Source organism: Nylanderia fulva, unplaced genomic scaffold (genome assembly GCF_048542155.1).
Source record: "Nylanderia fulva isolate GAGA-0341 unplaced genomic scaffold, ASM4854215v1 Scaffold13, whole genome shotgun sequence".
NCBI lineage: Eukaryota > Metazoa > Arthropoda > Insecta > Hymenoptera > Formicidae > Nylanderia > Nylanderia fulva.
Window position 1 is genome coordinate 2,781,649 of NW_028189518.1, and position 23,876 is coordinate 2,805,524.

Here is a 23,876-nt window from a genome sequence, read left to right on the forward strand (position 1 = left end):
GTCTCTCTTGTTCATATATACAATTGCAATATGCAAACGTTTCATTATTATATGTATATGAACAAAAATAATGATTTGTTATATTAATTAGATATACATATATAAAAGAGAGAAACTCGTTAAATAGCTTTAACATTGTGAAAGAAGTCTTGTAATAATCAGAAAGCTTATTTAATCGCGTCTGTCATCTGTGTCCAAAAAAAAACCGATATCCATATTTTGCGAGTGGAAGAAATTATCTCTCGAGTCTTTTCGAGCTATTTTAGTTACTTGGACACACAAACTCATTACGGAAATAATCCGAATTCACATTGCATATGTATGTGCAAGAGAGACAGGCGGCTCTTTCATGTTCCTGACAACCTATTCGCATGGAGTTCATTGGTACGTTTCCACGGTGGTCCGTGCTGTAGCACCCGATTCGACCGAATGCGAATGACCCACAAACTTGTTATCCTCCTTTCTCTAGCCGCTAGATGTGTGACTGTCTGGATGTTCATGATCTCCCAGTAGAGGGTCGACTCTAGTCGATCGACAAAAGTATCTCGCTATCTACCGGTCGGACAATCCTCGACGAAGATTCTTTCGCAGAATGCAGCGGATTGCGAGAAGCGTTTCATCTCGTCAATTAAAATTTTCGAAGAAATATCGTTGTTTTGTGGCGCATTCCTCTCTCGTCGCTTTTGTTAAATCTGAAATGTAAAATCCAATCTATGAATTACAAGATAATTAATTACGAGTCGCGTTTACGCAATCTTTTCAATCTGGCGATTTTTCTTTTTATCTTTGATAATAGCTAGAAGAAGCGACGAGAGATGATCGGAAGAATAATGTATCTCTAATTCAGGAATTAAAGATGCATTTGTCGAAAGGTCAACGAAAGTTAACGTGTAATATACGACGCGTGTTCAAAGATTTGATATAATTGAGCCGAAGACATGAATTAGTAATGATATCCTGCTTGATGTGAAACGCGTATTAAATATTTCACATATCTCTTTCCATTGTGGCTATAGATATACATATGTCACGAAGTTTTGATTAACCCATATGATTGCGTTGATAAGACGATTGATGGAAGTGGAATGCGATGAATTTAGCACGTATAATGGTCTTGTACACGTGCGATAATTATATGTCATCAAAAATATGAGCCATAAATATTTAAATTATGTTAAAATATGAAATAATAACACGATAATCGATCGCAAAATATGCGAGTTTAAAGTTGATTAATTCGATTTTTTAAATAAATATATATATTTTATTTAATATATGCATGTATATTTAAGAATCGAAAAATTCCTTTCATTGTAAAATATTTTTAACTGATCTTTCTTTTATACTTTAGTGTTGTATTAAAATATTTAAAATATTTAATCGATTAAAATTTAATTAATTTATTATAGTGTTAAGATATTATGTAGTAAAACTAAAAATATTTATGGCTAAATATTTTTAATTAACTTTTTTTATACTTTGCTATTATATCGAAATATCTAGGATAATATAAAGATGTAGAAAAATTTTAATTGCTTTCAAAAGAGGCGATAACTAAAATCAAAAGTATAATATCTATTTATATAGATTCTGTAGGATACATTTCTGATAAAAAACGACGCGGATAATCAATCAATTTTCATTTTTTCATAAAGGTTAAAGATTGCAAAAATCTTATATATATATATATATATATATATATATATATATATATATATATATATATATGTGTGCAGAATTTATTACTTTTTAATAAAATTTTAATAAAATATATACCTACACGAATGAATGAAAAATTGTTACTATATTACTGCGTATTAGTATATATAATATATATATTCAAAATATATTGTAGATAATAATTTATACTAGATATTCTCGATATATGTGTACTAATAAAAAACTCGGATATAATAGCATTATTCTTAATATAATATACTTATTGTATATTGTTATTGTATCTCGCAATACGTGTACGTATATCTCGAATGTTTCTAGAATATACCCAATATACTTTTATGATATTCTTAGAACGCATTCTGAGAATTTACATGTGCTGTGTGGGCGATATATGCGATAAAATTTTTGCTGAAGAGCAGAGTGCGTTTGCAAATTAATCCAAGTATATCCGTAGACGTAATTCCAGCGTTTTCGCTCTAAGCGCATGTTGTATAACATATGATTTATAGTAATATTCTTGTCAAGGTGAAGTGACTTACGCATCAATCTGCGCCGTATGCTCTCTCACCCATATGCTTATTCAAATGATTTACGCTCGATTCAAAAGAGCGCCTAGCTGACTTGCGGTCGAGGTTTCGATATACGTGTATGCGAGAGAGAAAGAGAGACAGAGAGAGAGAGAGGGATATTCGCTCTATCTTGAGAACGTCTATTTTTATACCGGCAGAGCGAGACTGATCTCGCTGCCATCTGTGAAGCGGCTTCACACGCGGATCTGGGTGCACTTGTGCACGACCTCGACTCCGGATTTGTGTCTTCTAGAAGGAATGGATGTGGTGGTTTCTGTGATGTTGCATGACAACAGGTATTTTTTGTTACATACTATGTCGTACTAATTAATCTCGTTTCCGATGGATGCCAATTGGTCATTGTCTCATTTCGCAACAGTACTTATAATTTTTACAATTGTGATGTGTCTCTCTTTTTATACAGTGTATGTGCCCTGGGATGTTAATTTTTTTCTTATGTATATTTTCTGTGTTTTGCAGTTTTTCTTGTGCAATCTTGCCTAGAATGTGAACAATGATCTCTTCGAGGAGTGACAGTTGTATGTTTAATCACAAGTTGAGCTTCAACAAGGGAAACCAGTATCGTGCGAAGAAGAAATGATATACATTTGCTTTTGTACTTTAGCAGGTGAAAATCTATTACAAGCATTTTGGTGGCATGTCAGTTGGGATATCTATTTGACACTTTGTTTATTAATAGATATACACATTAAGTTTGGCTACTCCATTTTTTTGGAATATATACCATAAAGTAAGAAAACTCAAGGATATAATAGCACAGTACACATATCTGACGGATAGTCTCAAGCAATATGCCTTCTACTTGTGGGGATATGGCCGATATAACTGGTAATGAACGTTTATCTGTATTACTATATATTACGCATCTCGCTGCTTCGATATAACAGTTGTACAAATACTCTTAACATATAAGAGGATAATTTTATACAGCTGCCTCGCAATTAGGCATCATGGAAGGCATTTCCAGTACAGACAGTGTTGGAACGCAAAGTGACATATCAGGACACACAACTGTACCAGGAAGGCCCAGGATGGATGTAGCCTGTGTCTTGGATTTGCAACAACCAGAACATCTTGCTCAGCGAAAGAAAGCATTAGATGAAGTTAGACAAGCCTGTAATTTGGTCAATGCTAATATACATCATATTCAGGTATATTTTTGATATAATTCAACTATTTAAACAAGTCACATATATTTTAATTAAATTTGAGCAAAATATGATAAAAATGAAAAAGAAACATGCAACGTGTGTCAGTTTTAAAATTTAGATTAGAGTAAAAATATTTTTAGAAGTTTAAAAATGAATAAATAAAGAAAAATATATTATGTGCAAGTAAAAAGAAGAATTTGTTTTGCATTGTATCTTTTTACCTCTTTTAATTTTGTGTTTATTCTTTTTAGTTTGAAAAGCTTGATTTTGGTGAAACCAATGTGTTGGACACATTTTATAATGCTGATGTGGCGGTTGTTGATTTAAGTATTCAGTTGCAACAATCTGCATTATTTTACCATCTTGGTGTCAGAGAAAGTTTTGGAATGAAGGAAAACATATTGCTATATAATGATGTAGATACAGAGGCTACAATTAGACTTAAGGTATGTATATGTTTATGTTCTTGCTTCTAAAATATGGATAAAAATCTTGCATTTATTACTAAATGCAAAGAATAATATAGTGATAGTAACACACAAATGACCTTGGCGATTTATTAGACTTAGAGTGCACTTTGTAGCAATGATCTCAATTAAAGATTCCATAAATAGATTGGTAGAAGTAACTGCATTATTGTAGTATATCAAGCAATTTTATAGTTATTTTTTAAATATTTAATATTTAGAAATTTCCTATTAACTAAATTTCTTTTTCTTCACATAAAAATTATTTTTTATATTTCTATATATGATGTAAAAATTATATAAATTTTTATATCTTTAGAAAAATATATTCAATTTAATACGATATGAATGATAATGACTGTACTGATAATTTATGAAAATTTGGAAAACAAGTACTGATCGTCATTTTGCATATTTTATTTTATTATTATACATGTAATTATTTTGAGCAAATTAATTTCACATAAATATTTGTATATTTTAAAATTATCTTAAATATTGATTATTAATTAACAATTTATGTATAATTACATTTGTATTGATTCAGCTGAAGGAATTGTCATGTACTGTAAAACTCTGAAGTGATTATGTATCTTTATCGTCGGCAATAAATATATAATATAAAACATACCGGATAAACGTAATCGATAGCATGATCAGATGAAACGATATCCGTGTCTGTCAGGCAAGCATCAAATATGTAATTCCGCTCAATATGGAGTAGAAAAACATGAGCTCACGATCTTAATATAGCAGTTACTGTCGGTGCTCGCTGATCGCGCGCAATTGTCCACAATCGCTCTTTACAACTTGTCACTGATACGTGCGCGTTCGATTTCTGTATTGTATCCATGTTAATTCCGTTTACAATTATTATGTCGAATAAATTTATTTCAATTTAATAAATCAGAATAAAAAGAAGAGAATGACATTTGAATGTGTATTAAAAGTTAGTGTAAAATATGTACAGCAAATCCATTATGAAATACAGCAATACTGTGACAATTAAATTCAATTATTAATCAAGATTAGTCGTGTTGATAATATAATACTCAAGATATGTCATATAAGAAAAATACCAGTAATCAATTGTCATTTTTAATCAGTGTGTTTTACTTGAAGAAAAAAGATAAAAAAGTTTTTTAAAAAAATGTATATAATATATTAATGTTATAAAATATTTTCTAGTTATCCTGTGGCAGCTATACATTCGTTTCATATCGTGTTGTGGAATCTTGTGGCTCATGTGTAGCTACTAATCCAGCAACCAGCAGAATTACGGGCGAAGAAGCGATAGATCCCAAACAGCATCTCACTTTGAAACTTAAGAAATTGTTTCAAGATGTGGAAATACAATCCAAGTAAGCAATTATAAACATTTTTTATAATTTTCGGTATATAAATAAAAATTTGATTATATCATAAAATTTTTAAGTAATATTTTATTAAAAAGACTAGAATAGACATTTTTAGTAGACTAATACGAGAAATATTTCCGTTAAAAATATTCCAGAGCACATATGAAGGAGAAATTTCTAGCAGACCTGCGCAAGGCGCGCGAGACATATTCTGGAGAGGAACTTTCTAGAGCTCTGAATAACATGCGTAAACGTTTAGATGATCCAAACGTTTTATCGGGAGAAGTTGTTTTAAATGTGCTTATTTCATTTCGGGAAATACAGGTAAAATATTAATAGATTAATAATACTTTTTAATGAGAACTGATACTTTACATTACATAATTATATATATCGTTAAAAATTTGTATTTTTATCTATATTAGGATTACGATGCAATGGTACAATTGGTTGATGATTTAAAAACCATACCAACTCACAAAAATTATATCAATACACCAGCTATAAGATATTTATATGCGTTTGCTTTAAATCGACGAAACAAAGAAGGCGATCGAGAAAGAGCATTAAAAGTCATCGAAAAAGCGTTAGAGAAGAAAGAAAATCATGTTCCAGATATGTTGTGTTTATGTGGAAGAATATATAAAGACATATTTGTGGAAAGTAGGCATACAGATCAGGAAAGTTTAAAGAATGCAATCCACTGGTATAGAAAAGGTTTTGAGGTACAATATATGTGTATAAAAGCTATCTTAATCATTGTGAATTTCTATTAATGCATGTAATTGTACATTCAGGTTCAACCTAATGAATATGCTGGTATAAATCTTGCTACTTTATTGGTCATAGCTGGAAACGAATTCTCTAAGAGTGAAGAGTTACAACACATAGGAATGGTACTAAATAATTTAATTGGCAAGAAAGGCAGTTTACCGAGCTTGAAGGATTATTGGGATGTAGCAACCTTTTTTGAAATTAGTGTATTAGCAGAAGATTATTCAAAGGCAATACAAGCAGCTGAATGTATGTTTAAATTGAAGCCACCAAATTGGTAGGTATATGAGCAATAAAATAATGTGTTCAGTAAAGAAATTATATATATATATATATATATATATATATATATATATATATATATATATATTATTTATATATAATTATATATATTATATGTATGTTAATAAAAATATATATTTTATAAATAATATATATTAATATATATTATATTAATTTGACACAAATTTGTCTTTTTGTATTTAAATATGTATTTAAAATTTATTTTAATATTTGAATTATTTCGATTAAAGTTTTTTTTTCAATTACTAGGTATCTGAAGTCGACAATAGGCAATATATCACTGATAGATAGATTTCGTAAAAAAAATGAGGAAGCTGAAATTGCACCGGAGGAACAAATATTTAGTTTCTGGATGGACTACTTTGTCGAAGCTACAAAGGCGGAGGTTGGCGATAGTATACGGTTTCCAGTAAGTTTATAAATGGAATCGTTCTACTGAGGATCCAGTTCCCAATTCGGGAGACTATGGCTTATAGTTATATATTACCAATCCAGCTTACTTCCGTACATTTTGGGTCAAAGTAAGAATAATACAAAACTGCTTTTAGAGCAGATTTATGGATTCACTCTTAAAAAAGAACATCAACTTCCCATTTTAATTATTTCTCTAGTAAAAACGCTTAAACACAACGTTCTTATTAGATTTTAGTGCTGGAACCAACAAAAATCTTAATGCCAAGTTATGTGAACGTAAATCTTGGCGCAGAGGAGAAGTCTATACAAATATGGAATTTGTGTTTGGATAATATGAGAAATAACTGTAAACAAGTTCATGATTGGTTGTTTACTGCAAATATGATACGTAGAGTAAGTTTGTACAAGAGGGACGAGAGATGCCTTTTCTTATATGTACATCAAAATTCAGACGATTTTCAAATGTACTTGCCATCAGTACAATGTAGACAAAGATTTTACGATCTGATCTTAGAAATGACTAGGGATCAGGAAGGCATGGTTACAGATTTGGATGCTTATATGACTGATGATTGCATGAAGGTTTTTATTAATTTTTATTTATTTTATTATTTAACTATTTATTTTTATTAGATATGTTTTATATAAGATACAATATATAATTTACATCATATATTTTTATAATATATAAATTATATATAATTTTTTAAGTTTAATGAGATATTTGTATATTTACAGTTCGAGTATGAATTGGATGATCAAAATAAGCGTATAATACTTGGCAAAGGTACATATGGCATGGTGTATGCAGCACGCGATTTGAATACGCAAGTTAGAATTGCAGTAAAAGAAATTCGTGAACGAAATTTGGGTGATGTACAGCCTCTTCATGAAGAGATTAAATTACACAGTCAATTGAGACACAGAAATATCGTGCAATATTTGGGTTCAGTAAGCGAGAATGGATATTTTAAAATTTTCATGGAACAAGTTCCTGGAGGTAGGAAAAAATTAATAACTGTAACACTTGTACACATAAATAACATTTGCAAATATCGATTAATAATTTGATCGATCTTATAATTTTAGGAAGTTTATCTGCTTTATTAAGATTGAAATGGGGTCCTTTGAAAGAAAATGAATCAACCATCTCATATTACACTAAACAAATGTTGGAAGGTCTTAAATATCTCCATGATCAAAAAATAGTTCATAGAGATATAAAAGGTGATTTATAATATAAGTTTTAGGCTCATTCGTTAATGTATATTATTTTTTATTTATCTATACATTTATTTTACATAAATAAAATTGTATGATTTAGGCGATAATGTATTGGTAAATACATATAGTGGAGTGGTAAAAATATCTGATTTCGGTATGTCGAAACGTTTGGCTGGCTTATGCCCAAGTACAGAAACATTTACCGGAACATTACAGTACATGGCACCAGAAGTTATTGACAAGGGTCAACGTGGATATGGTGCGCCTGTAAGTTTATATTTTGTTAAGTACTTTGTTTTGAGAATTTACAGGGTAAAAAATGTATTTTCTTGTGTCACCAAAATAATAATCACTCAAATTTTACCTCTAGGCGGATATTTGGTCTTTAGGTTGCACAATAGTTGAAATGGCAACTGGAAAGCCTCCATTTATCGAACTAGGTTCTCCACAAGCAGCTGTTTTTAAGGTATATTAAAAATATATATAAATATATATTTAAAATATTTAATATATTGAATACACGATTTTTTTTTATATTATTAAATTTAACAAATATGTGTTCTTTTTGCAGGTGGGGTATTACAAAATACATCCTGAGATACCATCAGAATTGTCTGAGAGAGCGAAAAGTTTTATACTGCGCTGTTTCGAGCCAAATCCTGATATAAGGGCAACTGCTGCAGAACTATTGGAGGATCCATTTCTTAATGAGTATATAAATTTAAATGCACTATACAGATATAATAATTATATATATAGACACACACACACACAAATATATATAATACTTATTTTTATCAGGAAAAAGAAAAGCAGTAGATTAGCTGCACCACCAGATTTCAGTAGAAGTATATCAGTTCCTGCAGACAGAGTGGAACGTTTAGGGAAATGTGATAAAACGAATAATAACCATATTGTTGCTGCCATCCCTATGCAGACATGTCAATCAGATGATGGGTATTGTAACATTTGTATTTTTATCACAATGTGTCGTTTTGTGTTAGTATTCTTGTAATAATTCGTGGCATTTCCGTCTTTGTTTTGCTATGTTATATACTCTTATTCAATTTATTCCATCTGTATCAAGTTTTGATGTCAATCTCATTTTTTTTTGTCACTGAATAATTGTCACATCAGCATTGAGACAATGAATAGAAAATGTCTCGATTCCCAGAAAATATTTTGCGTGCAAATACCTAGGCCATTGCATCATAAAAACGGCTCATACTGCGCAAGCAAGACCTTATTCTAGTGCGTCGTCATAGTGATAGCAAATGCTAGCACACTTTGCACGCGATCTCATCTCGTTATAAGCATACAAGAACATTATTCAACAAGCATATTGCTGTCATTATCACATCACTGGCATATTTTTGGCAATTTGACATCCATGTGCACGTGATTTGCTGGTATATCAAATAATACATAAGCTAACCATTTGCGTGCAAGTGTACGATTAAACATATCCCATAAGCAAAACTCAAGCAAATCTCGTACACAGTTTATATGCATAAAACGCGCAAATTTTGCACGCAAAAATTGTTATCTGGGTTGTTTTCACATTACGATATCGGTAAAGCATAACAAATTCGACGTTTTTACTGAGGTTATTAATTATATAACGTAAATTACATATTTCTCCTCTTAAATTATTTTTTTTGAGTTTCAAATATTGATCATATTTTCCAAACTAAATATGTATGTATTATTCAAATTGCAATATTCTACAAAAGCACAATGTGAGAGTATAAATAGTATAATATTTTTTTATGTGAAAACACATTGTGCGAATTGTAATTATAAAATATTAAATTTAGTGGTGGGTTAACGAAGTCAAGTCCATTGAGGGAACGCAGTCCGGCCCACCTATTATCTCCCATCAGCATGCCTACTTCAACCCTTTCTTTTAACAGGTATGGTTCTAACTTTGTAAATCGCATTAAATCTATGCAAAAAAAGTATAATTAAAAATTATTTATTTATTTATTGATAACATCTATAGAAGTAAAATGTATAGAACAAGATTTACATACATAATCATTTATCATTATTGATATTATATGAGTAAAATGCTTAATTGCCCTGTCTCTTTAAATTGCTTACTTTTTGTCTAAAATTATTAGCTATTAAAATATGCTACTTAATGTTTAGATGTTGCATAAAGTTTCAATGTATAACCCAATGATGGTTTATATAAAAATATAAATCATATTCATTACAAGATTCCTTTATGTTTTGTGCAAACAATGGTACATCGTTAATTATATATATGCAGTTTATTTATTTATTGTTATTAATTAGATATATCTATTAAAAAGCAATCTCATATTTTTTATTATTAATTACATGTTACATATACTAACATATATGTTGCTTCATTAATTATAAATTTTTTGATCATATATATACATATAATAGATATGCTATATAACATATAAACAATATATTAAAATATAATTTATATTGTTAAAATAGTTCTCTAACATTTAATTTATCTCAGTATTATAGCTTTTTATATCATTTTTTTAAAATAACAATTTATATTTAAAAGATGTAAAAAACTCTGAAATCACCAGATGAAAATTAAAAAATGGTAGTAATTTAATGAACCACATTTAATGAATCTTTGATCTTAGAATGTGACAAGATATTAAGGTTTTTTTATAAAAAGTTATGTCTTAGCACTTGATAAGGGCCGAAACCCATGGCCGAAACGTCGTGAATATTAAATAATTATCACTTAATTTGTCAGAGTTGGTTGATTAAATTACTACCATTTTTTATATTTAAAAATTGATGGATCATCTAAATTATATAAATATCATATACATATATAAAAAGTATTTTGTATTTGTACATATACATATATATATACATATATATATATATATATATATATATATATATATATATATATATATAATATAAAATTACACACATTATTTATGACTTATATATTATTTGATGAAATTAAATTAGTTTTTATTATAATAATTAGATAAAATAATATCAATATTATTTAAAATTATTTAGATTATAAAATTAACTTTGCAATTGTACTCAACACACACACATGTAGAATGCTAATATAATATTCTGACACAGTATCACTTAAATTACATAATATTTTGTAATAATTTGTTATATATAAATGTTGTAAAAAAAGTGTAGTTTTTAATATATGACAATATTAATTTGCTGCTCTTTATATCTTTATAGTACAATAGGGAATACTCCATCGATAGAAACCAGTGAAAGTGATGCAGCAGGTGCTTCAATAACACGAAGAAGTTCATCTGGTGGGCTGTTATCGCCGGAAGTTGAATTGGGAGGTAAATATATGCAGTAATAATAAAGAAAGATATTTTTCAAGGAAATATAGCGACTGAAAATTATATTTACAGAAAATAAAAACTTACATAAAATCATAAAATATATAGTATCACATTATAGTAATATCGTTTATATCGAATAGATTAATAAATTACGAGCCATTCATGCCTCTAACATTATTTTATGCTATGGTACTATTTAATTTAATAATTAATTATATATATATATATATATATATATAGTATATTTTTATTATTTATATTATTTATATTTATTATTATATATTTATCGATAATTGGGATTTTACAGGACAACCAGGACAAAAATCGGGAGAAGAACAAGAGGGATTTTATTTATTAAAAAAGGATAGTCAAAGACGCATGACATTAACGAGGGTTCTCAATCAAGATGAGGCAAAAATTTGCGAAGTTTGGATGAGAGGAATACATCAAGCAGAGGGACAAACAGTGTTGCAGATGGTACTTGACTATAATATTATATCACATTGCAAATTATATAATATATTAGCATATATTTAATTATTTATTATAATTTTAGAGTCACCTGGTGTTGCTCATGCGTGGTTTGAGGGATTATATCGCCGAGCAAAATCAGGAAGTAATAGTGACTGCTATTCGAACACTGAAAGAGGAATTGGATTTCGATTCAACCGCTATTAATCACTTACATTTGGCCATTTATTTATTTCAAACGGCAGTAAACGAAGTTCTCAGAATGCACAGTATAAAGCCACATTGGATGTTTGCTTTAGATAACTTGGTCAGAAATGCCGTTCAAGCTGCTATCACCGTGTTATCTCCTGGTGAGTATCATTTTTCTCATTAAAACAGAAGTGGATGCATTATGTGTGCATTTGATAAGTTTTTATATATTCAAAAGAGGCATCATCGAAAACTAAATCTTAAATATCCGTAAAGAGAAACGTTTTATTTGTTTAATTGATCAGATTCTCATATTTGTATATTATGTGATACATGAACTAGATGTGTGACGTTCATATGTATCTCAAGTGTAATACACGTGTGTAGATTAAGTATGTTATCATGTCAACTCTAAAAATATCTCGAGGGAAAGTCATCACTAATAATAAGGGATCTCTTGTAAACGTCGTGTTCAGTAAGAAGATTACTGCATTCCAATAAAGTTCACACGTCTGGTTTAGGCAAATATTTTATCGAAAATCGATAGATTAAATAGATTAGACAAATATATCCAAATCGAAAAATATTTTTAAAAATGTGTACTATATGAAACGCGTTTTGTGTTACAAATTGTGTATCTAGAATTGGGAGCTAACTTACTTGGACAAGAGCGAGTGCAACCTGGTGGTCAAGGACCCGAAGAAGGCTCAACATCTGGAGTGTCGACAGTAAATTCTGTAAAATCGCAAAAAACCGCTGATTCCATTGATAATAAGTATTGGAAAGAATATAGAGATCAAATGGGAGCGCTAAAAATGGAAAACATGAAGCTGCTTCAGGAATTGATAGAAAGTCAAAAAACGTATCAGACGTTATTACAGCAGGCCCTCGAAGAGCAGAGACTCCAAGTTAATACATTGACGCATCTGTGTGAAAATATTAATAGAAGAACAACGAGACAGGAATCGGGGTACGAAACACATTATTTTATTTATTGCTGCAACATAAACTATACATTGACATTATGTGCGGTTTGTTATAAAATATATTTTTAATATATATATATATATATAAATAATTTGTGTCGCAGTTATAATTCTTGCATCTTGCCAAATCTATTTCAACAATCAACGTCCTCGACCGATACACATAACAGTACTACTTTGCATCCAGATATGGCTCTTGTCAATTGGTTAAGAGATCTTCAAGTAGATGATACATCGATCGATAGGGTAAGCATATATTTGAGGATATCTGAAAAAAAAAGAATAAAAATATTAGTTAAATATTATTTATTTTATACATATACGATATTTACGAACGTATTATTTTTTTTTAATGTTTTTAGTTCACATATGAGGAATATACACTGGAAGATATTTTACATCATGTTACACGAGATGATCTTCGCAGGTTAAACTTAAGGTAAGAAATAAATTTTTTATAAAAATTTTCTATGATATTTAATACATAGAAATAAATATTTTACAATTATTAACATTAATTATCCTGTACAATTTTAGGGGAGGAATTGAACTCAGGATATGGCAGGCCATAATGAAATATAAAACATGAAAAATAATGGCAATTAATGCAAATTATATCTATTTTTCCGTCATTGTTAGTGACGGAATATTAGTAGTAACTGAAGTTTCAAGCAGGGTAAAACATATTTGTCTCACGTGCGCAACAAAATTATTTAGTTTATCACAAGATAAAAATAATGCTTTAAATCGATCATATACATAGATGCTACACTATTATACTGGGGACACAAATCAAACTTCCATAGAAAGAGAATTTTTTTATGACATGATGATATTATCTGTCGTAGTTCTTACAAAAAATACATTAATATTACTCTTTACAAAAATAATTATATAAGAAATTTGTGCAATTGATGATTTATGTGAACATAATGTATTATTTTTGAGTATATTTTATTACAGATTTTATACATTTTGTTAAAGTTTCATAATATCAGAATATGAAAAATATTTTTATACATGGAATATATATTTCATACATTATATTTATAAGAAATTTTGTAGATTTAATTTTTCAATTTAAAAGGCAGATAAACTTCACAGAAATAATCATCTTTACTCTAGATATTTAAAAAAAAATAAGAATAACAAAAAGTTATAAAACAATTATAAATGTTACTCTCTTTTTTATTAATATATCTGATAATATTTTTTCTATATATTTTAAAGTAAAAATGTCTTCTCTGCAACAAATTAACACAGATGCTTTCAATAATACAAGTGATGTAACTAATAAATCATGAGATATAAATATATATATGCTGAATAAAAGCAATTTAATGAAAAATTTTGATTAGAAAACTATTTTCACAAAAAATAATTTTATATATTATATATTATAATAATATTTGTTTATTAATATTAAGACAATAGTTATATGCAACGTTCCTCATTTAAACATGTTCATTAATGATGGGGATGCAATTATTTATAGTGCCTTATGAAACTCGTTCTAGTACAAGGAAAGATATTTAATACATATAGTATATATATGTATTATATTCATATACAATAATGTGATACATTCACATTTTATGTTCTCAAAGAGCAAAATTTTATTTGCACAGAACATATATTAAATCTTCCCAGCGTTGAAACATTAATTGAATGTTTTCGTATCAATTTGTCATGTAAATAAAATGCTTTTTTATAATTTGTGAAAGCTTTACGTCGAGTCATGCTTTGTCGAATTCAGTTAGATTTAGCCTTCTTCCAGATTTTTTCTTTTGTAGATATAAATACTTTTATATGACAAAAAATTTCTATCTTGTACGCAATATTGTAAAAAAAGAAGTGTAAGTCTGTGTTTTTTGCGCTACATATTATATATATTTTGTACAGTTAATTTTGTGAATGTGTAATAGTCGAGTTGAATTTATGCAAGTATCTGATATTTTAACAAACTCTCGAGAGCTTGTTTTCTCGAAAAAACCCGGTGCCTAATTGTTTTAAAAATTTCGCTTAAGATGAATAAACTAGATTCAATTTGACTATACACATACTAATATTGTAATACATGAGCTAATGACTGACGAAATTAATAAACTACTTTCACATAATACTAATATATTAAAAATTACACAACGATAATCACATATTGATGCTTGTTTACAAGTGTTTTGCTTAAAATAGCGATTTTGCGATTTGTTATATCAATCTGTCACAATAAATGAGAAAATAAATAAGTGCCAGAAGAGAACTATTGTTAACTACTACTGTTTTTACTTACAAGTAGAATTCATTATTATTGTTACTCGCGTGTGCGATAAAATTTGTAATTAAAGTAATGAATAAATATTTATATTATTTAATATAGCTATAATTATAGTGCTTTATACAAGTTTCCCTTTATTTAGAATTAAAAATATATAGATTTTAAAGCCGGGTGAAAAAGTTACTCTTTTATTATATTATACATTTTTCAAAAACAGTTATATAAATATTTCATGAAAATATTTACTGAAAATAATCTTTTATTCGACAATATTGTTAACGATCTTTTTTTTCTACAACGAATTTTGCGAATTCGTCACTCCTAATTGAAATTGGAAGGCAACGGGGTGAAAAGACGTTTTTCGAGGGGAAAAGCAATAGGGAAGGATGAGTACGTGATCGGCTTCGAGCGCGATATTCTTTTTCGTAGGTAACTACCTCATAGAAACTGTGTCATTGATATGGATGAAGCGTTCTCTTCGTTTCTCGTCGTGATGCTCCGTTTAAAAGATAAGTCAAATAGATTCGCAGCTCGTCGGAGGGTACAGCCTTTCATTCAGCTCGGCTAAGGTTTCTTTATTACGTCGATCGATATCTCGGAAAATCAATCTAGCAAAAGATAGCGTTTATCATCACTTTTAATCTATCACGTTAAACTAAAAAAAAATACTTTACAGTTGCGATTTTTTTCGATTGCATTACTTTTGTTCATGCTAGAAAAAAATTCTTAAATTTTGAAAATAATGTCAGATAATTCTATAATTAATATCGTGTAATCCTTTCTTTAAATAAAAATTTAAAAAAAATTAAAAATTTAAATTAAAACAATCAAGCGCACACTACACGCGCGCCATTTTTCAATTTTATACCAAAAAGAATAATTTTGAAAAATAATATAAAGTTTATAATTCGATAAAATATATATATTTTGTCAGAAATCAGCTGATAACTGTCAAAGATATATGACATTATAACATTGTGTTAATTTATATAACATATTATTTTAAAATTTAATTAGCAAATCAACTTTTTTTTAATCAGCTGATTTCTGTCAAAAAATTAAATAAAGCGTTAATTTCTTTGCCAACTAAAATTTAAAATAAATCATAATTAAATAATAATAAAACATAATGTACAACATAAAATGCGAGCTTCATAAACGCTATTTTATAGGGAGCGAATTAACTGTTACTTAAATCATTTTGGGAGACGAATATGGCCGGAATTACTCGTTTTAAGAAGAGGAAAGAGTGTCGAGCAGCTGCAATGGATATTGCGAAAGTTTTCAATCTGTTAGTATTCTACGAGCATTCTACGAGCATAAAGCGCCGGGGCAAAGCCCCGGTCGTTCGATACAAAAAGTTTTTATCAACATTTATACAGAGGCGAATATACACACATGTACACGCGTGCACACACATACATTGGCGTTTCGTAAAAATGCCTCACCTTTGTTGCGTTGCATTTGCGTGCAAGCAATCTACGCACACGGTCACGGCCGCGTATGAAATATTCAGAGTGGCTGAAACCGCTCTCTCTCTTTCTGGTTTGCCTCTTTTGTGCTGTTCATGAGGGGTGCATCTGCATGCAGATCGATCCTGCATCTAGAAACCGGCTTATCCGCTTACGCATAGAGATAATATACGCACACGCCCCCGTTCGTTTGGTATTCTAAAAAGCGGACGATCCTTTGCGTCTCCCTGTCATGCAATATTCAAAATTTCGTAAGAGTGACGATCAACGAGTCCGCATTTACGCTCTCTCGACGCTAAACGTCGATTTGTTAAAAAGCGACCTTTGACTTATCGAGAATTGCTATAAAATTCTATTAATTTTTTAATTACAACTATACGAGAAGTATGGAATTCTTGCATCGCCTTGAATAAATCCAAGGATCTTTGTCTGATCATCTTTAACATATTCTCCTTATTGTGTGATCACTTATTCAAATTAAGAATAAAAGTGCATACAATTTTGATGAGAGAGATATTCTACATATATACAAAAATAATATTTTCTAAATATATTTGTATTTTAAATTGTCGATATATATATGTATGTATAATTAATAATGTGAACTGTGAAACATATTTGAATATGTGATGGCATATAGCTGTTTTATATTTTGTCGGCACTTTATAGAAAAATTCTTGATTACCTATGCAAATATGCAAATATAATGTGCCTCGTAAATTGTGATCTGTGTCTGAAAGAATCGATTTCGTTCTGCTCTTTGCGTTCATTCGGCATATTTCACTCGGAGGCCATCATTGACGGTCTAATTAAATGATCTTACGAAAGAATCAGAAGAAATATGATTATGCAAATGTTATTGAAACACAGTAGTTTTGAGGGAATTGTCGGTTGTAATCGATTCTTGAGAGTAACGTCAAGTCCATTTACTCCTTGCATTAAAAATTAATGAAGGTCTTTATGATCTATTCAATTGTGCAAATGTTTATCGACCGTAACATGAATGACTTTATTAATACGATGTATATAGTTACAGGAAAGATCAGAAATACGAAAGACTCTTATTTTTCTTTTATCAGGCTGTGGGCAGAGAGATGAGTGTTTCATCGCTGAATATTTTTCCACGTTATCTATCAAGCTCCAGCAGCTGGTAGCTGTTATTACAGCCGCTTCTAACGTTCCCCCATCATCATTAGGAATTCCATAACAGAAAGCTGCGGAGAAAAAGACATTGATTGGCCGTACCTTCTTTTATCGAAGAAAATATACTGTACAAACTCTACAAATATATCACTTGATTAGAAAGATAAGAATAAGTATATATATATATATCATTTCGTTTAATCTAACCAAATATAATTACGCACGCAAAGTGAAGTTATATTATTCTTTGATAATAAAATCTCAAAAATTGCGACGCATGCATGCAAAAATTATTATTGTAATCAATGCATACAAAACATATTAATTAATTATGCAACGTATCAAAATTCAATATTTAAATCTTTAATAGAAAATACGAAGGAAGAAATACAATTTTCTACAAGAATCTTTTGTGATCAAATATCTACGCTTTCATTAGACTCGCGTGAGACTATACCCCACACGTCCATCACGCTGCGCGGTTTGCGCGAAACTAATTCTCGTACTGCGAGGTATCGCGAGCGCGAAATCGAGGTCACGTGACCAGCGGACCCACTGGTCATGTGACCACTAGTCATGTGACCATCGGTCCCGCGCTCGCGATACCTCGCACGAGAATTAGTTTCGCGCAAGCCGCGCAGCGTGATGGACGTGTGGGGTATAGAGTCTCACGCGAGTCTAATAAAAGCGTAGATATTTGATCACAGAAGATTCTTGTAAAAAATTTTATTTCTTCATTCGTATTTTCTGTTAAAGATTTAAATATTGAACCTTAAGGATTATCATCTGTTAAATATTGAATTTTCATGTATTGCATAACTAATTAATATATTTTGTATACATTGATTGCAGTAATAATTTTTACATGCATGCGTCGCAATTTTTGAGATTTTATTATCAAAAAATAATATAACTTCGCTTTGCGTGCGTAATTATATTTGGTAATTGGATTCTCGTTCGACAGATTGCGATTGCAAGGCTGATGATTACGTAATCAGTCAGAAATTTATTTCAAAAAGAAAAGTATCACATTTTGCTAAATTGTTAAATTTTCTGTATCTTGGTAGCGCTTGGATCAGCTCAAGGAAAAGTTTATCATTGTAACAAGATAATCGGATGGTTGAGTATCCATGGGGACGGCGCATACCAGCGCACACTCTTTTTTCGGGGGTGGCGCAAAATGTACAATGTTTCACGGTTAAATGGTTCGATTGTGCTTTCGGAAAAGGGGCGCACTGTTCGCCTCGGTGAATTATTAAATCCTCCCCGCTGATTTATATTTTCTTACTTTCCTGTCTTCCTGTTCGGCCTTATGGAGCAGAGATTTGCAGGAGAGATTTGATTGCAAGACCGTCTGATTTGATTACCTGCTTCGCGGAGTATAACTCGAATCTCTCGCGCTCTCGTTGAAGAATTATGTAACTTTACCTCTAAAATTGAATATTTAAAATATAATTTAATATTACGATTCTCAGTCGCGTGCATTTTTAAAAACATACAAATAATACATAGATATGTAAATATTATTTCATATAAATAATATATTACAAATTAAAAATTCTGTATTTTATAAAATACATATACCGCTGTACAATGATTTCTCTCGATTAAATTTGTTGAAAAAGTATTATATAAAAATACAAGGGAGAGAAAAGTAAATGATTTTATGTCTATATCGCTGATAAAACGGCCTAAATGTTTGCCCGATCGGAAACTACCCTAAAGTATTCTCCACGAAGCACGAAAGGGTTGTTCTCTCTGATGAAGCTGCAAATCTCAGTGTCTCATTATTTCCTTTCTCCTTCGATCATTTATTTCTTGCTTTCAATCTTCTGTCTCTATTGCTCTTTAATCTTCCCTGCCCTTTTTCTCTGTCTCATTCTCTCTTTACCTTTTAATTAACTAACTGCGCCTGTGTAGTAACTAAAGAGAAACTCCCCGCGCAGGTTTCCAGGAGCGGTAGAATAATCCATTTTCTAGTGAAAAGCTAAATAAGTTATCGAGCAATGTTGCTAAAAGATTGGGTCTGCTAAATCTTTCTAAGTTTGATGAGCAATTGAGCAACTTATAAATGGATTTTGAAGATATATGTATCTCAGATCTTTAGACATTAACTTTTAAAGAACGGGCATATTTTTTCGTAAACTTTTGTAATTTGAAGTAAGAATTTTTATATCTTTATTATAGTGTTGTACTATGAAAAATAAGCGACCCTTATAGAGCCAATATATTGGCTTCCCGTCCGGTACGGTAACAAAAATAGAAAAATTTTGCAGAACCATTATAAAATTATAATTATCAAAGAGTTCATCTTTTATCTTAGTTTCAAATGAGAAAAATAGCCATTTAAAAAAAATTACATTATGAAAATATATTTCGAGAATTTCATAGAGTTAAAATAATAATCAATACATAAAAAGGAATTTTTTTATCTGTATTACATTTTTTTTTTAAGTTGACCAACAATATTACAGAATTACACAAAATAATGCAGTTGAAAAACGAAATATGATAGATATTTGTTTTAACAAAATTTTTTTCACTAAAATATATATGAGTATATCATCAACTGATGTAATCCGTAAAAACTTAAGTTTTTAAATAAAATTTAATTCGAATTACTAAAAACACCCTTATATAAAATATTTAAATAGTTGAAAGTCAAAATAATTGAAAATAATTCAAAGCCAAAATATTGGCTTCCCGTCCTCTAAAGGTTAATATGTCAAGTATTACTCTCGTTCATATAAATTATAAAGATGATAAATTGGAATTTTTTTTAATCCGTGAAAGAAAAAAAAATTATTTACATGATAATGAAAACTTAATGACTTAAAAAATATAATTTCTCTGTCTCAATTTACAAAATAAGATTAAAAAATATATCATTATTTTTTTTTCTCTGAATTTTAAAGAACTTATTCTTCTACGAGATATTATATATATTCACATCTTTGTTATGTATCTTAAGACCCGAAGAACAGAAAAGTTACGACTGCCGGCCGTTGTCTTACATAAACTCAAAACTTTAAGTCCCGTTTTCTCGAAGCGATAATTTTTTCGTGGAACCGCCTTCTTCATGACCAAAATAAATCATCAACGAAGAAGGTTATACAACCTTCCTTGTTTAGACAGAATACCTTAGACAAAAGCATCATTCTCTATTGTGCAAATCACAAATTTATATGAGAATAAATCAGAGAGATAAATACATATACAATAAATGACATAAGATTCATTTGCAGATAATTTTTGAAATTTTTTATAATATCTGCATAAAAGTAAATACATTTTTTAATAACTGACAATTTATTAAAGCTGGCTAATGATTAAAACTCTTTAAAAGCGTGCGTTTAAAAATATAAGAAAGTATTAATAAAAATAAACTTTGAATTTTATTTAAGATAGCTTTAAAATGCGTAAATTACTCCTTTCAGATTCTACGCCAGAAGCTTTTAACGTGACGAGACGGCGAGTCAAAAACTTATGAACGTCTCCGAAGGATTAATGCCGGGAACAATGAAGACTGACTCTCTGTCTCCCCGTTTTCATAAAATGACACCTCGTCCGTCCGAACTAATTACTTTCGGCTTAAAATCCTTAATTTGTTGCTGAAAAGCCGTTGTCGAGAAAGACTGTCCCTTCTCGATGAAGCTTTTCTTTGTCCGGTGCGGAGTGTAAACGCTGCTCGAGACGATAATTGATTCTGCGCGGATCCATTAAGAACCTCAAGAAAAAAAAGCATATACATAAGATCTCTGAAATATCTCGACAATCAAAGTGGATAGAAGCATTTTATCCTGTGTCTAAACATCGCGAACGTGCTCAGAATAGACTGAAGGTCAAGTTCACTGAAAGCAAAAGAGTTATGCAATATGATATCATCTGCCAATTTGACTAGTGTAATAGCTAGAATGTTGATGATATTTCTTGTAGCTAAAAACTGGTTTCTGATGTTGATTTCGTGTTGCATATAATTCCTCGAATATTCTTTTAATAACGTAAAAGTTGTTTTCACAGTCGCTTCATTCAGAGCTACAGGATTTGACTGACAGTTAAATATAATACACAATATATTTATATATAAGTAGAAGCAGCATCCGACTGACATAAATCTTGATAAAATTCTCCGGTATTTTCCCGACAGCCTGGAAATTAGTCTCGCGCCCGACACGTTGACTTCTGGCGCGTTTCGTGAAGAAGAAACTCTGGCCTTATATTGAATTGTTCCTGCACCCTTTCCCGGCTCTCGCAACGCTCATTTCCGAGGGCTACGAGGCAACAGATGTACCTGATACATATTCATATCCGTTTTCCGTGACTGCGTGTTATCGTTATTGTTATTATTGTACGGACGTGCGCAGTTTGCTCGTAAGCATTTTGTACTATCTTCAATTTCGGAAAAGTCGCCTCAGCGCGAGTTTTATTTTCTTCGTGGTATTACGATTTTTAATACGGTCGTATATAGTCATAAAAGTTTGTAGAAGTGTATGACGAAATCGTGTGTCATGAGAAGCATTTTTTTTCTCCCTCTATTTTTATCTCTTTCTCTTACTCGACATTATGCCGGCGATAAATTTTTATTTTTATAGCTATTGCAATTTTCGACGTGGCTCCTGTCATCATATTGAGAATGTAACTGCACGAGAGAAGAGGACGTTCGCGATCCTTTCCAATAGAAGAAGAATAGTTGAGATATAGGTATAGCGAGCAAAATTAATATGTCCTGTGCTAAAATCGCGTTAATTATTTATTTAAATGACAATATAAAATATAAAATTCATTATTTTTCACAGTTTTTCAATGTATGTACATAACAAAAATTTTTATTTTTAAATTCAATGTTAAATATTAATTTTTCTGGACTTTAACATTCATTAAAATTCAATTTTCTCAAAGAGCTTTCGGTTTTGTTCGAAGGGCAAAATTCAATGTGCATTTCACGTACATTTTCATGGAAAATTCAATGTAAAATCGAATGAAATATTCAATGTAAAATCCAATAAAAAAGCAGTTGCAAATGGTAATTGATAAAGTCATAAATAAAATTCATAATCGAATAAAATGCGAAATCGCAAACACGTTGAGGAAATAATAGCAACTGTGGGGGTGTGATATTAAAATTAAAAAAAAAATATTTGGAAAAATCAATGAAAAATATTTATCTTATACAATATCTTACTCACCCTCTTATCCTACCCTTAAATCTCAACTTCCCTAATAAGAGATGTCAGATTACGCAGATTACGTTTCTATAATAAAGAACAAAATATATAATTGAGTATGCACTTTGCTTCCCGGATATCCACGTCGTTAAGTCACTTAACGCCAAATTTCCGACAATTCCTCGGGATCGACGTTTGCATGGGATTATTCTGCTGGAAACAACAGACCGCGTTGGGTCAGTGTATTATAGGATATCTATTACTTCGACGAACACTTGGGCGCGGGCTTTCGGCGAGCGCGATACTTAAGATGAGTTATTGCCGTGGCTCTTTATTAAAGACTAATACGAGAGCAGCGGCTGGGTCCGGGTGACTCCGTATCCCGAGAATCCCTTAATCTGCGCGATCTATTATCTGATGCTGGGGGTGCACCAGGGTGAGAATTAGCCCTCTCTCCATCCCTTCGTACGAACGCGGTCGTAGTTGAATTATTGCCCGACATATCTGGAATCGTAGTGGGCCAACGCCGCAAAGCCGGGCCGCTCAATGTTTCGCTGATAATGCGATTCCAAAATTACTCGGTGTAACAGCAAGATCCGACGCCTGCCATCGGAGATTCGCGGGCGACTCCCTGATTTCGCGAGGAGAGGATGTTAAGAATAAAAAAAGAACGAGAAGATAGCAAAGGAAACGAGGAAATCTTTTGCGTTATCTCGAGCGTGTCACGCGGTGAAAAAAATGTCCTTCTCTCTTTCTCCCTTTCTGTCGTTCTCTCTTCCTCATAGAGTAGTTATTCTTCGCGTTAGCTATGAATTATGCATGAGAGAAGATGTAAAATTTTATGACGTATATATATATAATATAGGTATAGTATATGGC

General features: G+C 30.5%; 1 protein-coding gene and 1 long non-coding RNA gene across 2 annotated transcripts in view; one reads left to right on the top strand and one right to left on the bottom strand.

The window, feature by feature from the left end:
* Positions 1-2,210: 2,210 nt before the first annotated feature.
* On the top strand, positions 2,211-15,314 carry Ask1 (apoptotic signal-regulating kinase 1). The gene is given in 26 exon segments (XM_029304569.2): positions 2,211-2,545; positions 2,730-2,877; positions 2,950-3,098; positions 3,201-3,421; positions 3,673-3,867; positions 5,077-5,249; positions 5,402-5,570; positions 5,672-5,971; positions 6,044-6,297; positions 6,573-6,732; positions 6,966-7,319; positions 7,476-7,737; positions 7,827-7,964; positions 8,062-8,228; positions 8,332-8,427; positions 8,533-8,672; positions 8,763-8,918; positions 9,779-9,874; positions 11,181-11,293; positions 11,604-11,773; positions 11,853-12,117; positions 12,599-12,926; positions 13,047-13,188; positions 13,305-13,381; positions 13,480-13,525; positions 13,528-15,314. Coding segments are annotated over 24 exon segments (4,080 nt in total). The 5' UTR covers positions 2,211-2,545; positions 2,730-2,877; positions 2,950-3,061; the 3' UTR covers positions 13,549-15,314.
* Positions 12,812-23,876, bottom strand: part of LOC114932408 (uncharacterized) — a 123,421-nt gene continuing 112,356 nt past the window's right edge. Inside the window, exon 5 of the long non-coding RNA XR_003819889.2 lies at positions 12,812-13,210. This is a non-coding gene — a long non-coding RNA (uncharacterized LOC114932408). The remainder of the gene's footprint in view (positions 13,211-23,876) is intronic.